Here is a 16,518-nt window from a genome sequence, read left to right as displayed (position 1 = left end):
CCAGGAGAAGGGGAGCGAGAGAGAGAGGGAGCGAGAGCACTGGGCAAGCTCTGAATGGCTTGGACAGTGGACAGCAGGGGAGCATTGGGTACTGATTATGGCAAAGGAGGTGCTTTACCAACCCTTCTGTTAATGTTTAGTTTTGTTGTTTTCCAATTTCAGAAGTAATACGTGATTAGCACAACCTTTTTGAAAACACAAAAAGAAAGCTGACTGTTAATAATAACTTTAATTTATGGACGTATATAAATACCTTTATTTTCATATTTGTATATTGTTATTTCCTAAAAATATCATGGTATATATAATTCAATGTAATTTTTTTCCACCGATCAGTATCCTTACTTCCCGTGTCAAAAAAAATATATCTAAAAGATGATTTTAAGTGGCTAACCAGCATTCCATCGTGTAGATATTCCACAATTTAATTAAATATTATTTTGTTATTGAATATTCAGTCCCACTGTGTGGTGGACATGGGATGAGCCACCACCATACCCTTCAAAACAGATATTTTAAATATTTGAGAGAAGTCTTTTAATTTTTTTCCTTTATTGTTTCTGCCTTTTGCATTGAACTCAGAAAGGACTCCTACTTTGGATGCATTGTGATGTTGAGATGCACTGTGTAATCAGCCTCTGTATTTTTTTTTTTTTTTTTTTTTTTTTTTTTTTGCGGTACGCGGGCCTCTCACTGTTGTGGCCTCTCCCGTTGCGGAGCACAGGCTCCGGACGCGCAGGCTCAGCGGCCATGGCTCACGGGCCCAGCCGCTCCACGGCATGTGGGATCTTCCCGGACGGGGTCACGAACCTGTGTCCGCTGCATCGGCAGGCAGACTCTCAACCACTGCACCACCAGGGAAGCCCAGCCTTTGTATTTTTGATTGAACAGTTTCCCATTTTCTACCCATTTGAGATCACCAAAGCAAATTATATCTCAGGGTTCAAGAGTCATTAGACCTGGCTCTCACTGCGTTAGAAGTAGAGGAAAGTTACGGCCTCATTCTCCTCAAGTAAATCCCAACTCATCCAAATCTTTATAACTTCCTGTCTTTTGTGACTTTGCAATTTGCCATTCTTCTCATTGACCCTATTTACCACTCTAGACCTATGAAATCCCATATTGTTTTATTCAGTAGCCTGCCATCTAGTGGTTGAAATGGAGAAGTACAGGTATTTCCCCCCTAAAGAATAATCCCATTTCAGAATACAGCTCTAAGGTCACTCCAGTAATAACCTCATATTTGTACAAAACTATGAATAGCTTATAAATCACTTTTTAAATAGTAGAATTAATCATAAACCTAGAGTTAGAATATCTTTGTTTTATCTCCAGATCTGCAATTACTGATTTGTAACTTCTGTTTTTTAAAAAAATTAATTGGGGAGACGGGGGAAGATGGCGGAAGAGTAAGACGTGGAGATCGCCTTCCTCCTCACGGATACACCAGAAATACATCTACACGTGGAACAACTCCTACAGAACACCTACTGAAGGCTGGCAGAAGACCTCAGAGCTCCCAAAAGGCAAGAAACTCCCCACGTACCTGGGTAGGGCAAAAGAAAAAAGAAAAAACAGAGACAAAAGAATAAGGATGGCACCTGCACCAGTGGGAGGGAGCTGTGAAGGAGGAAAAGTTTCTAAAAAAAAAAAAATTACTTAACTTTTTGAAGTTGGGTCTCCCTTTCTTTGAGGTAAGAAGGCTGTTTTTGATGTTCCTAAGTTCTTTATAATTTTCAATATGTTTTACAATTCTATTATATGTAGCATTTGGAGAACTCTTAAATCAAGAAATTTCTTTTTCAGATTCTTTAATGATTAGACACAAAAAGCCATGAATTCCTCCTTATTTCTTCAGTTGGTATGACAGTCTATCAAATTATCTCTGATAATATCCCTTCCTATTCTAAGACTATAAGGTTTGTTTGTATAAAACTCTCTCTGATTACAAATCTTTCTTCTGTGACATCTTTAATAACGTAAATATAATGTATAATAATGACCTCTATAATAATGTAAAATCACCTTTCTACCTAACAATTCATTTTTCTTAGTTCATATTTTCTAATAGAAACAGTGTTCTCAGCATAACAATGCCATTTATTATTCCCACTGGTGAATTTTCCATCATTAGTTCATGTAATTACCATACAAGCTCACTGCTGTAGCAAGACAGGTCCTGGGATCTCTGCCATCAAGATAGAAAAAAATAGGGCTTCCCTGGTGGTGCAGTGGTTAAGAATCCGCCTGCCAATGTAGGGGACACGGGTTCGAGCCCAGGTCCGGGAAGACCCCACATGCCGCCGAGGAACTAAGCCCGTGCACCACAGCTACTGAGCCTGTTCTCCAGAGCCCATGAGCCACAACTACTGAGCCCGGGTGCCACAGCTACTGAAGCCTGCACGCCTAAAGCCCGTGCTCCAAGAGAAGCCACCGCAATGAGAAGCCCGCACACTGCAGTGAAGAGTAGCCCCCACTTGCCACAACTAGAGAAAACCTGGTGAAGCAACGAAGACCCAATGCAGCCGAAAATGAATAAATAAATAGACAGAAAAAAGTAAAAATGAGAAACATTTGGAGGGCAGAAGAAAACATTGTAAGGTTATTACATTATAAAATACATGTGAATTCAAAAATATATAATTTCTTCAAGTGAGACATGAATATTTATACAATAGTATGATATACGAGTTTTATAGCTTTTTAAAATTAATGTTATAAATCAGAATTTCTCAAATACTATACCAAAGAATACTACTTCTTCAGGTTGTTAAAGACATTAATTGCCCAAACGAAGGGAGTCTTTGTCCAATCAACTGTTTGGAAAATGCTGTTTTAAAGTTAAGTGGCTCTAATCACCAAAGGACTGCTCAGCGACTTCAGTATGGTAACATGCACTTTGTCCAGGGTGGGATGTACTATCTAACCTGTTTTTTCACAGAGCTTTTCTTTACCCCCACAGAACATCTCTTATGAAACTGTCGACTGAAAAGAAAACACACACACACACACACGCACACACACAGCTTAAGAGCACTATTTCAGGTTTATTTTATTTTATTTTTTAGTTTTTTCATGTTTGAGAGACAAAGCTCTCTTCGTTTATTTGTCATGAGGATGGGGAAGAGAACTGACAGGTCACAGGCATGTCTGCACATGGGGGTGCCAGAAGCTGGTATCCACCAGGCCCTCACTCTGCCAGGAGGCCTCTCTGGAAGGGGCTGCCAGCTCACAGATGCCTTGGACACCCTCCATGCCAATCACAAAAAAGTCACGACTGTCCCATTCTTGCCAATCTGCCTGGGATCCAGGGGAAGAAAGCAGATAATCATCCTTCAGGGGACAGAGAAAAAGACGTCATCATCTAATGTGAGGCTAATGCCTCACATTCCAAGACCCCGAGACAGGCACACCCACCATGGGCTCCCAGTCCAGCCTGCCTTAGCCCCCAGGCATTTTGCAAGCCTGCCCCACCGCATTAATGCTCTCCCCACAACCCCCAACAGGGCAGTGGGCATGGCAGGGATGGGATGGTGACTGCACATCAACATCGCCCTCCCAGGACAGACTCTCAGCATGGCAGCCTCCGTGGTCACTGTACGCTGTCTGTGGGCTCACAGGGGAGCCCTCTCTCCTCCGAACTGCAGGCCCCCTGGGGACATGTGCAGTGCTCCAGACGCCTGTTTTCCCAAAGCCTGGCTTAAGAAGGCCAAGCACAGGATGACCCCCATCCCCACCCCCACCCCCGTAATGTCTGTGGAGTGAGTGTGTCTCTCTCACAGAAATGACAGTGAAGAAACAGGATACTTGGGATAACCTGGGGCCAAGGAGGTATATGTGACAACCTCAGTTTTCCCATCTGTAAATAGGCATAATGGAGGTATCTACCTCATGAGGATGGCATGTCCGCATGAGGGGTGTGGACACAGGGACAAAACTTCTAAGGATCAAATGGAATCATGCATGTGAGTTAACTATCAAGTATCTGGCACATGGTAAATTATGCATTACTTATCATTGTTAGAATTATTATTGCTCCCCAGCTTGAGGACCAGGTCTGAGCCCCACCTGGAAGTGATCATTCTTCACCAGCCTTTCTGGGCCAATGAAGGCTCCATTCTGGAAGGTTCTTTCAAGCTTCTCATGCACTTAGTACTTCGTAGGCATGGACTTGGCTCAGGAATATTTTTCACCCGGGAAGAAATTTTAACCTTGCCACAGAATCCCAGGTTTGGGAGCCGTAGGGGCTTCTTGGGAATCATTTAATCCATGCCTCTCTATTCACAGAAGAGAAGGGTACAAACCAGAGATGGTTCATTTCCGGGTTTGTCTGGATCCCCCAGCTGCTCGGGACCCAGAACCCAGGTCTCCAGACATTCAGTCCAATGCTCTTTCCACTCCTGGGAAACTTACGTGGAACCCAAAAGTCCCAGCCTCAGAACATACCCAGAATTCCTCCTGACCTGCTTGGAGAAGTTCTAGAAAATTACTCCTGTTTTCCTAAGATGTGGAGAAGTCTGAAGGCAGATGATAACTGGCTTTGGTTTTGTCAGGGTAACAACATCCCACCCTGCCAGGTGCCAGGGCATGTACAGTATAGTGCCATCCCATGCAGTGCCCCCAGGGAGTGGTTAAAGACAGCCTTCCCACTTCAAAGATGGAAACACTGAGGTCCAAGAGGCCACACCTTACCCAGGTGTCACAGGAACCACTGCAGAGCCAGGAATTCATTCAATTCCACCACCACTCTGAAAGTGGCTGCACCACGGAGGGTGGGGGGGCAAGGGGGCAATGGGCCCTGGGGCACCAGATCCTTCTTGCACAGGGTGAGAAATTTATTTTTTCCCCAAACTTAGGAGGGGCTTGAGGTGGGATCCCTGCTCCCAGCCACGCTGCAGTCCCAAGAGGGTCCTCTCCCTGCCCCTACGCACCAGTCCTGGGCCAGCTCCAGCTCCTTGGTAAGGAACTCGAAGAGGCGGTGTGCCCATCACACCGATGAAGGAGGCCAGCAGCTACGCGCCGGGATCCGCCAAGTCGTTCACCACTGTGGCCAGGCCGGACCGCACCGTCACGTTCACACGCTGCGGGGACACGAAAGCTTAACCTGAAGCCGGTGTAGGCCGGGATCGTGCTGAGGACCGGGGCGCGCTGAGTGCGGGAGCGCGGGGTAGAGATGCGCTAGCCCCAGGGGATTAGAGCTGGGGGCACCGGCCGGGGTTACTGGAGGTAACGTCGGGGTCCTGACTGGGCAAGGCGACACGGAGTGGATGTGGGGAACGGGGCCGCGTGGTCACAGAGAACTGGAGGCCAGACTCGGCGTGTGGCGGGGCGGGCGGGTGCGGAAGGGTCGGGCTCACGGTTGGGGAGTCGGAGCGGGGACAGAGCCCCACCCAGGTCAGCCAACCTCCTCCCACCCGATGCTCCCCGGCCCATGCTCAGGTCCTCAGGCTTGCCCAGGGTGGCGGCAGTGGCCGCGCACAGCCGCTTCTCTGAGTCCGCCACGCGGCCGGCAGGCAAGTTCAACGAACTGCCGAGTCCAGCGGGAAGCTGTGCGAAGGGCAGCAGCGGAGAAAGCTCAGTTTTATTTTATTTGGGAACCTTATTGAGGACTATAGCCTTGAGACAGCCTCTCAGATAGCTCTGAGGTACTGCTCTGAAGAGGTAGAGGAAGAGCCAGTATAAATATGAATTTGGGGCTGGGGAATACATGTAGTCATGCGAACATGTTGATAAGAAATTATTGCTAATCACAAAAGCAGATATCTCACGTCAATGAGTTTAGCGCCTTTCTATGTATGGGAAGGTGCAAGAATCTGGGGTCACTGAAATTCTTCCTTAGATATGCATCTTAACCATCTAGGGACCGTAATTCTAAACACAGAATGCTTCATACTGTTTTTGCCATCCTGAATTCCCTGAATTCAGGCCGTAGAGTCGGTGGGTGACTGCAAATTCAGGGCGTAGAGTCGGTGGGTAACTGCAGTGGATCGCAACTTATCCCTTTGTGTAACTGGATGATAAACAACAGACACTCTGTTCCTTTTGTTTACAGACCCTTAAAACAAGAAAAGTTGCAGTGAACATGTAGGGTAAATGGAACCAGACTGTGAAATAACAGATGAAAACATTTTTTAAAAATTGCTATTTAGGAGGAAGAAAAGAAGGGCTTGCATTATGGTAAAGACCAGTGATGGTTTGGTGAGCCTTCAAGAGAGAGGAAGTAGGAGAACACCTTGGCACTTAATGAGATGTCCAAAAACATCTAACATATACAACAGGAAGTCACTTGTGGAAGGTGCAGTGCGACTTTTTTTAATGAAAAATTTATGGGTAATGTATGTTAAAGAGAAAAACCACAGGCCCCAAATGGCACCACTTTTGCTAAAGCCCATGGTACCACCTAGATTTCATAGCTAACCTAACTGCAGTTTCAACCTGCCTCAGAAATGTAATCTTAATCACGCAGTCGGAATTTTCTAGTCAGCATGTTGGCCTTCTCCCCACCCCACCCCCACCCCCCCATTCCAAAGGAAGAAGACGCAGTCTGCATGATAAAACTCTCTGGGTCTCTTCCCTCCAAAAATAAGTTGTCCTGGTCCAAAATAATCCTTTCTTTTCTTTTACTAATGACTTCCTCTCCCCACCCTTCTTTCTATAAAAGCCTTCTGCGTGTACCACTCCTGGGAGGGCTCTTGTAGTTACCAGATGGGATGCTTCCTGGTTCATGAATTGTTGAATAAAGCCTTCAGATTTACTCTGTTGAATTGTTCTTTGACGGGTAAATTAAGTGAAAAGGTGCTTGCTGTAATGTTATGATGACCCCTTGTGGTTCAAAACCAAAATGACCCTTTGAAAAATTAATCCTGGCACCATGAGCAGCAAATATCTTGGAGTTTAAATAACATTCTTTCAGTGTTCCCCAAACTATTGTCAGTGGTTATCTCTTCAGAGTGGTTTTAGAGGGACTTTCATCTCATATATTCCTGTAATAGTTAAAATTTTTGCAAAAAGTATGCATTGCCCTGGTAAGCAGAGCAGAAAACGATAAAGACTAAACAAAATATAAGGGAAAATAATCATCTTTCTCAGGTAGATATTCGTTTCTCTGCAAGCCAGAATATAGAATTTGGATTAAAGTAAATTACTGCCCCTAATCTTTTTAAATAAACAGGATTTTGACCTTTTTTTTTTTTTTTTTGATGTTGTGGGTAGAAGGGGATTTTTGTTTTTTTTTAATTGCGACACGCGGGCCTCTCACTGTTGTGGCCTCTCCCGTTGCGGAGCACAGGCTCCGGACGCGCAGGCTCAGCGGCCATGGCTCACGGGCCCAGCCGCTCCGCGGCATGTGGGATCTTCCCAGACCGGGGCACGAACCCGTGTCCCCTGCATCGGCAGGCGGACTCTCAACCACTGCGCCACCAGGGAAGCCCCAGAAGTTTATTAATTAATTTATTTTTTTGCTGTGTTATGTCTTCGTTTCTGTGCGAGGACTTTCTCTAGTTGTGGCAAGCGGGGGCCACTCTTCATCGTGGTGCGCGGGCCTCTCACTATCGTGGCCTCTCTTATTGCGGAGCACAGGCTCCAGATCCGTAGGCTCAGTAGTTGTGGCTCACGGGCCTAGTTGCTCGGCGGCATGTGGGATCCTCCCAGACCAGGGCTCGAACCCGTGTCCCCTGCATTAGCAGGCAGATTCTCAACCACTGCACCACCAGGGAAGCCCAGGGTTTTGAACTTTTTACCTTTGCTTTAGAGTTATACTTACATAAATATTTTATCTAAGTATTATGAGTGATGATTGTTTTTTGTACTTTTCTAATCAGATTAAAATTTTTGCCCTAGAACAGATTTTGTGGTAAGAAATTAAATAGGGTCACTGAAGAACAATAAGCTATTATGAAGGAAGACACATACTGTATCAGGTCCAGCCTTAATTAACATATAAAAGCAAAAATATAATTTTGATAAAGTATAAAAGCTGAATTATTAAGGCAAACAGCACATTACAAATCACTGACAAAACAGATTTCATCACCAGCCAACATGTGAAGTACTTTTAGTATTCTCTTTAGCAAGAAGAAAATATTAAAACACCCTTAAAACTTTAAATTATCCAAAACCAACAAAGCATAAATGGTCCCACTTTTAACCTCAGACGAGAGATCCTTCATGCTGAAGTGGCCCAGAAAGTCAGTGATGCTGATGACAGTTGGCAAACACTCTGGCTTATAAGAAAGGAGTTAACCAGGAGTACACACACTCTGGCTGTGCAATGTGATAGCTGTTTCGAATCAATGTCAAGGGAGCAGTCTTGCTTTGCCTGCAGTGTTCTTGTCCTGAACTCAGTCACATGCTTTCTGGGTTTTCTCACTGTAGCCCACTTTAATCAAGTTGGGATTCTTGAAGAACGTACACGGAATTTAAGTTCATGTGGCTTTTTTTGGACTGATATGGGAGGTTTGTTCTGTTTTGATATGTTCTAATCAGAAAACTTAAGTACTGGAGAAAACAGTTAAGTAGAGGTAACCACAAACCCATCTCCAAAGGCACTGTCTCTACTGGGCACATGTGCTCTTAGAAATCAGCCACCTGCATGTACTGACCTTAGCTTCCAGTGAGCAGCACGGGGCTATCACACCACCTATTGAACTGCCCACTTCACTGCGGAGACTTTGCCTTTCTGTGAAAATTCATTAAGAACTACAATGTTAAGCCAGAGCTCCTTGGAGAAATAGCCGATTCCAGGTCAGGGTAAAAATTGAACAAAATGAGCATGGAACAGCCTGTCTATAGAGAGCAAGGAATTTGTCAAAGACTACTGGGGTTATATCAGAAAACAGGAGACTATGCTTAAATCCATATGTTAATAATAATATTTTTTATTTTGAAAAATAAAACCCTTATTGGTCACTTTTGGAGGATGCTAAGAGCCAACTTGTTATTTGGAAAACTGGTAAGTAAATGGAAGGAGTTAAGCCTTTATCCTGCTTTCTTATATGAGATGTAAACTAGGGTAACCAACAGTTGTTGTTGAAAAATCTCTTTTTATATAGTTCTCCAGCTAATAAATGAAGAAGGAATGATAAACTAAAATATAACCATTTTGTGACTGAATGAAACAGTGGACCTAAGTGGTAATCATAAATGACATCTGACATTAAAAAAAAGAGAGAGATACGTTACATGCATCCTGATGGAAGCATCAATACTGCTGTGAAGTGTTCTTGCAAAAAATCTAACATGAAAGGGATCTAGTGGCCAGATTTAACTACCAACTTATAGGAATAACAGGAGATAGACCAGCAAGTTCAGTGACACCTCAGGATGTAATCAGCAAATTCCAAACTGTGAAAAACTCTCCAGAACCTGAGACCAAATGTCTTAAAGAGCAGGGCTAGAGGGAGGGAAGGCGTACCTAAAAGAAAGTTAAGAGGCATGTAACCCAATTATAATGTCTCCTCATTCCAACAAGCCAAGTGTAAAAAAAATTATGCTGAGAAAATTTGAACATTAACTGGATATTTAATATTAAGGAATAGGGCTTCCCTGGTGGCGCAGTGATTGAGAGTCAGCCTGCTGATGCAGGGGACACGGGTTCGTGCCCCAGTCCAGGAAGATCCCACATGCCGCGGAGCGGCTGGGCCCGTGAGCCATGGCCGCTGAGCCTGCGCGTCCAGAGCCTGTGCTCCGCAACGGGAGAGGCCACAACAGTGAGAGGCCCACGTACCACAAAAAAATAATAATAATAAATAAAAATGAAAAAATATTATTAAGGAATAACTTCAAGTACAATGGAGTCATGATTATATTATAATATATAATACAGTATATATAACAATATTATATTATTGTTAAAGGATTTTTATCTTTTAGAGATAACTGAAATATTTATAGATAAAAAATGATATCTTGGATTTACTTGTAAATAATTAAGGATAGGGAGGAAGTAGGCAATGTTATAGAGCAGGGCCAAAAACTATGGCCCAGACCAAATCTGACCCACCACCTGTTTTGTTTGTTTGTTTAAATATTTATTTATTTATTTGGCTGATCGGGTCTTAGTTGCGGCACATGGGCTTCTCTCTAGTTGTGGCGGGAGGGCTCCAGAGTGCGTGGTCTTAGTTGCTCCGCAGCATGTGGGACCTTAGTTTCCCAACCAGGGATCGAACCCATGTCCCCTGCACTGGAAGGTGGATTCTTAACCACTGGACTACCAGGGAAATCCAATGTTTTGGGTAAATAAAATTTTATTGGAATACAGTCAGGCTCATTTGTTTATGTGATCTATGACTGCTTTCTTGCTACAAAGGCAGAGTTGAGTATTCGCAACAGAGACTGTATGGCCCACAAAGGCTAAAATATTTACTATTTGGCCCTATGGGGAAAAACCTTCGTGATCCCTGGTAAAGCTGAACTAAGACTGGCCGTGAGTGAATAATTATTGAAGCAGGGTGATGGATACATGGGGGTTAATTATAAAGTATTGTTTCCATTTATATATGTTTGAAATGTCCCATAATAAAAAGGTTTAAAGTTTGTTTATTTGTTTGAAGTGCTGATAGCTTTAGAAAAGGACTTTGACTTGGCCTTTGACTTTGTCACTGAGTATGGCATCCTGGGCCCACTCCAGGGGGCCTACACAACACTGTGTAGAGGGCCTACACAACACTGTATCCTACACAACACTGCCTCTAAAGACACTGCGAGGGATTGTTTGGCTGGGAATGGCTACGAAGCTAATGACTCTTGGGAACTCTTAAAATTGACAGAAATTTGTAATAAGTCCTATATATTCTATATAGATAAGCATACATACACATATACATATATTTGTATAGCATGCTACAAAACCACAATACCTTCATTCTTTGGATACAATTACCAAATATGGTGTTTCCTAGAGAAATGTGGAACTAAAGACTCTTTAAGAGCAATTTTATCCAGCAAACAGCTATTTGAGTCTCTGCTCGCCCTCAAGGCATGCTACTAGGCACTTGAGAGACAGAAAGATGATAAAATACTCTTCCTGGCTTTCAGGAACTCAGTGTAGTTAAAGAATTAGGATTACAGTTTGTAGTAACAGGAGGAAGAAGGGAAGCCATTGCAGTAGCTTTTTAGCACACAAGCCCACACCTGCTAAGCATATTAAGGATTGTATCTCATTTAATATTTACAACAAACTGAGGTGAGTGTTATTATCTTCATTTTACACATGAAAACACTGGCACTCAGAGAGAGGAAGTCATTTAAACTCATACTCTGTCGCACTCCAAAGCCCACTCTCCTAAACATCATTGGTAGTTTAAACACTGAAATGAACATTTTTATTACATTTTCACAAGAAGGACCCATTTACAAAGAAGCTCCAGATTATTGTCACTGTGCTGCGTTTCCTCTCATATCCCATGAGTTTGATCTCATTTTTGATAGGTACCTGTAGCAGGAATGAGACATTTTTGCTTTTGCTAGGTAGGTTAGAAGAGTAATGTGAAGAAAAGGAAATACTTTGCCTGCTTCATCCACTAATTTCATAATAGTGGAGAAAGTAGATGTCTATCATTTTAAAGAAACATTGGAACTTGTCTGCTTATAAATATAAAACATGGCAAACTGAAGTTTTTCGCACACACTCACACAAAATCCATTCTTTTTTGAGCATGTGGACATTCAGGGCTAGTTCTCAGCAAAACTATGAAGACTTTGTGTTGTGCTCTAAATATTTAACAACTGGCTCTCTCCTCAAAATATGTATATATATTTATCATAAATTTTATGATATAAAAGATGCATATTACCCAATTTACAAATAACAATAAAATAATACTCTTTCTTACAAATCCCATATATTCCATTGATTTTCACAGTATGCTTTCATTTATCTTTGTTCAACTCTAGAATCTGTAGCCAACCTATGGTTGCAATTGACAAACAAGTGTAGTTCCAATGACCGTTGGTTGATATTTTTATTTACATTAATGAGTAGGACAAAAATGAAACAATGAAGTCATATGTAATGTGCGTGGCTTCTTTGCTGAAAAAACCAGTTTTTTGAATACTGAAAGACTATTTCTTCAAATTATTTGCAATTCACAATGTAACTGTAACAGGAAGGGGGACGGGCCCCTTCCAGGGCCAGAAAGTGAGCTCTTGTCTAATACTCGGAAATGGATTGTCTGAGGAGACACACGTACTGACAAAGCAAAAGATTTTATTGGGAAGGGGCACCTGGGCGGAGAGTAGCAGGGTAAGGGAACCCGGGAGAACTGCTCTGCCACATGGCTCACAGTCTTGGAAATACTGAGAAGAGACTGGAGAATTTCTGGCACCTTAACTTCAATTAAGAATTTGACACAATATATATGAAAGTGAAATACGACATATGTAAAATAGTGTTCAGGATATTTGATACAATTTTAGAACTAAGTGTAAGGGAGAACAAGCATTCCTTTTGGGAGCATGAAACAACAATTACGTCCTGGCTTAATTAAGCTGTGCATTTTGAGCTGCCTCCCGACTTCTGAGAGCTGGTTCCTTATTTGTGATTTGAGTAATAATACTATCAGTTCAGATACTCGTCTGAGTATCCTGAGATCCAAATGGGAAAAAGAAAATGACGAGCGCCTTGTAAACGGTCAGATTTTGCAAAGGTAGTGGCTTATTATTAAGAATCACAACACTGTGTATCAGCTCCCAGGATTGTTTTCTGGTCTCTGCCTCTAACGACAGGGTGCGGGGAGGGAAGCAGCTATGAACCTTTGACCAGGTTAAGGCATTACTAGTCATTGGTTTTACAAACACGGTGCTGCTGAATTAGCTTCTCAGGGTTCTCCAAACTGCCTGCTCACGTTTGCTCTGTTTACATGTAAGTTAATTTAAAAAAAAAAGTCATCTCTTCTTATTGATAGTCCTCAGGACACTTAGGACAAATGTAATTTACAATTGAAAGCTCAGATGGGGAAGGAATGTTTACACAACATTCTGCTGTAGCTAGGGTTCCAATAGCAAAGCAGGGAAGGGGCCATTTGCTCTCGCAGGGAAAGAGCCCTGACCCCCGCTTCTCACGACCCTCCTCTCCCAGCAAGGGTTTGCTCCCGGGTGCACTCGGGTTATCTAGCTGACTCACTGTTGATGTAAAAACAGGGCTGGGCAGGCTATATTGAAAGCTACTGAAAGCGGAGGAAACTAGTCACGAAACCCCGACTATCAGCTGAGAGATCACTTCCCGGTAACTCCGCAGTACTGCTAGCACTCTTTCCAGACTGGTGCACGTCCTCGGGGTCTGCCAGGGACGCAGAGCTGTTTCAGCCTCTCTCGGCCGCGACCGCTTCCCCCATGCTTGAGGGCGCCGAGCTATACTTCAACGCGGACCATGGATACCTGGAGGGCCTGGTGCGAGGATGCAAAGCCGGCCTCCTGACCCAGCGGGACTACATCAACCTGGTCCAGTGTGAGACCCTGGAAGGTAAGCGCCGCTCTTCTCGCCGTTTAAAAAGGAAAAAAGGGATTGATGCTGCCCACTGGAAGCATGGACCAGGGGCCTGGGAATCCAGGGCGGGTTTTTAGGCCCAGGGTCCAGACTTCAGGGGTCATTGACTACATTGAACTTGGACGAGGAAGAAATATTACACCTCTATTTTCAGTATTCTCTAAGTAAAATGTAGCATTTCCTTTCATTATGAATGTAGGCAACAAATCACGGCGGTTAGTACTTTGTCACCAACAGAAATTCAGTGTTTTCATATCCTCATACAGTTCTTACAGATACATTGAGATATCATTTATGTTTTCACTATTTCAAAATTATACTAGATATTGCACTCATCCTTGATATTTAATGTCTTAATAAAGAATCATGTTATTACACATTTTAAAATATCTTAATAGCTATATTTTAAAATATTTGGTTTCCTTTGTAATACTATGTATTTTCGTTCTACATATTTATTTATTTTTGGCTGCCTTGGGTCTTCGTTGCTGCGTGTAGGCTTTCTCTAGCTGCGGCGAGTGGGGGCTACTCTTCGTTGCTGTGAGTGGGCTTCTTATTGCGGTGGCTTCTCTTGTTGTGGAGCCCTGGCTCTGCATGTGGGCTTCAGTAGTTGTCGCATGTGGGCTCAGTAGTTGTGGCTCACGGGCTTAGTTGCTCCGCGGCATGTGGGATCTTCCCGGACGTATCCTGTGTCACTTACGTTGGCAGGCGGATTCCCAGCCACTGCGTCACCAGGTAAGTCCCTCGTTCTACATATTTATAAATATTATCTGGAGAAGGATATCACCAAACTGTCCAGGGATCCATGGCCAAAAAGTAATAATAATAATACCCTAAACCTTGGTCTAGAGAATTTTATTCTATTTTACTTACCAGTATCTATTAACATGAGAGTATGCATATTTGAGGTTTGTCTTTAATGGAGCTTAAGAAAAAAATCAAGAGGCATGGTATGTGGTGAGGCCATCCTAGATTCAAAAGTCCTGACTTTGACCTCTGCCAAGAATAAGTAGGTGACTTGGGGCTGAAAGCCTCTGAGCCTGATTCCTTATTTGTAAAACTTGATGGTAACGCCTGCTTTGCTGAGTTGTTTGGAGAAATAAATAAGGCAGGACATGAGAGAATGTGTTAAGAACTGTGAAGCACTCTACAAATGGAAATTATCTCTTTTTTTTAACCACTTTATGAGGTATGATTGACATGCAAAAAGCTGTACATATTTAATGTATACAACTTGATGAGTTTAGAGATAGGTATACACCTGGGAAATCACCACAATCTATGCCACAAACCTATCCATCACCTCCAAAGGTTTCCTCCTGCCCTCTGTTATTACTGTGTGTGTGTGTGTGTGTGTGTGTGTGTGTGTAAACTATAGGCTTTATGCTCTACAGTAGATTTCTAGGACTTATTCATCTTGTATAATCAACACTTCGTATCCTTCTCCTCATCCCCACCCCCCCCCATTCTGGAAATTATCTTTTTCTTAAAAAATAAATTATTTATTTTAAATATTTATTTATTTATTTATTTTTGGCTGCGTGGGGTCTTAGTTGTGGTACGTGTGCTTCTCTCTAGTTGTGGCGCACAGACTCCAGAGTACATGGGCTCAGTAGTTGTGGCACAAAGGCTTAGTTGCCCCGCTGCATGTGGGACCTTAGTTCCCCAACCAGGGATTGAACAAGCACCCCCTGCATTGCAAGATGGATTCTCAACCACTGGAATACCAGGGAAGTCCCTGGAAATTATCTTTAAGCTACAGTATTTTCAAAGGCTTACCAAAGATTTCACATTTAAATATAGTATTTTTATTATTAAAAACACTACATTTGTTTACTTTGAAACATGCTTATAAAATTAATATAATAATGTCAATAATAGGGTGCTTTAAAACTTCTAGATTATTCTAGAAAAAAAAAGAAAGCGCTAAGGATCAAGACTGCCGGGAAGAGTATTAGAAGGCAAAATAAAACAAAAACTCGGAGGTGACTTTGCAGGCTTCTCAAGTAGGGCTGATGTTCCTGAGGTCACTTTATGGTTCTGACCAGTTAGAGCCAGAGTTAAGGTAGAACTGCCCAAGTTGAGGGAGACCCTCTCCTTTTATAAACAATGGAAACAGCTAGACAAATCTTGTAGATGATACCTAATTCTGTTGGCTACAAAAAATTACAATATAATCCCAAATCCTAAATCACTTCAGCATATTTAATTAGGAGTTTGGTGTCTGGAGAATGTTAATCATATATATAAAATCAGCATAAATTAAGGTAGAAAAAATTAGTGAACACAGAGCATAACGAATGCTTCTGAGAGAAGCCATTTGAATGAATTCTCAATAGTTTTCAGTCAAGCTTTTAAATGGGCTGAGGAATACAAATTTAAACATAAACAATACGTGAAATGTCTTCATGATACAAAGCAAGGTTTAGCCAGCTCACTAAAGAATTCAGAGAAAAACCACCCTCAGCTTCAGTTTGCGGGAGAAAGAAAGGTTTCAGACCCTTTTGAAGACCCGAAGAATGGACTTCTTAGAAAAATACACACAGGTGCATACATATAGAATTTTCCATATAACATCAGGCGGTCATGGACCACCTGAAGTCATCCTGCACCCCGAGTAAGAAACCCTCTTATATACACTATTGCTTTATTGTCATTGTATCTCATGGTTACTACCTTTCTTTCCTCCCATTAATATATATATTTTTTCAACCATTCGTTTTACAACTGTGTTTGAATCTGTTGCCAATCTGTTCGGAGACTCTTAGGAGTATCAAGTATGAGCCATCAAACTATAGGTTATAATGATGCATGAGAAAATCAATCTAAATAAAGTAAGGGTTTCATCTCCTCAGTTAATTGTTGAGGACTCTGAGGCTTAGAGTGGCTGTGACTAATCTAACCACCTTGTCAGGGGTGGGGTATGCAGACATCTGCATCTGCTTTTCCACTAAAATGTCTGCCTCCTGAGCATGAATGGAAGATACATGAATAGGTCCATGTTGCTCTCAGCTCCTTTTTTTTTTTTTTTTTTT

At 42.5% G+C, this 16,518-nt stretch overlaps 1 protein-coding gene and 1 pseudogene across 3 annotated transcripts in view; one reads left to right on the top strand and one right to left on the bottom strand.

The window, feature by feature from the left end:
* Positions 1–3,260: 3,260 nt before the first annotated feature.
* LOC112390677 (D-dopachrome decarboxylase-like) lies at positions 3,261–5,905 on the bottom strand (annotated as a pseudogene).
* A 6,986-nt stretch (positions 5,906–12,891) lies between these two features.
* The window catches only part of ATP6V0D2 (ATPase H+ transporting V0 subunit d2), a 48,181-nt gene continuing 44,554 nt past the window's right edge, over positions 12,892–16,518 (top strand). For 2 of the 3 annotated variants that reach the window (XM_024731495.1, XM_024731488.1), the window contains exon 1: positions 13,218–13,459. In XM_024731495.1, coding sequence (XP_024587263.1) covers positions 13,330–13,459 — 130 coding nt within the window. In that variant the 5' untranslated portion in view covers positions 13,218–13,329. Of the gene's footprint in view, positions 13,460–16,518 lie in introns of all 3 variants that reach the window. The other variant, XM_024731481.1, reaches the window with a different exon arrangement.

This window comes from Neophocaena asiaeorientalis, unplaced genomic scaffold, assembly GCF_003031525.2.
Source record: "Neophocaena asiaeorientalis asiaeorientalis breed wild unplaced genomic scaffold, Neophocaena_asiaeorientalis_V1.1 scaffold371, whole genome shotgun sequence".
NCBI classification, from domain to species: domain Eukaryota; kingdom Metazoa; phylum Chordata; class Mammalia; order Artiodactyla; family Phocoenidae; genus Neophocaena; species Neophocaena asiaeorientalis.
The sequence above is the reverse complement of the archived record's forward strand: the minus strand, read 5'-3'. Positions and strand labels throughout refer to the sequence as shown.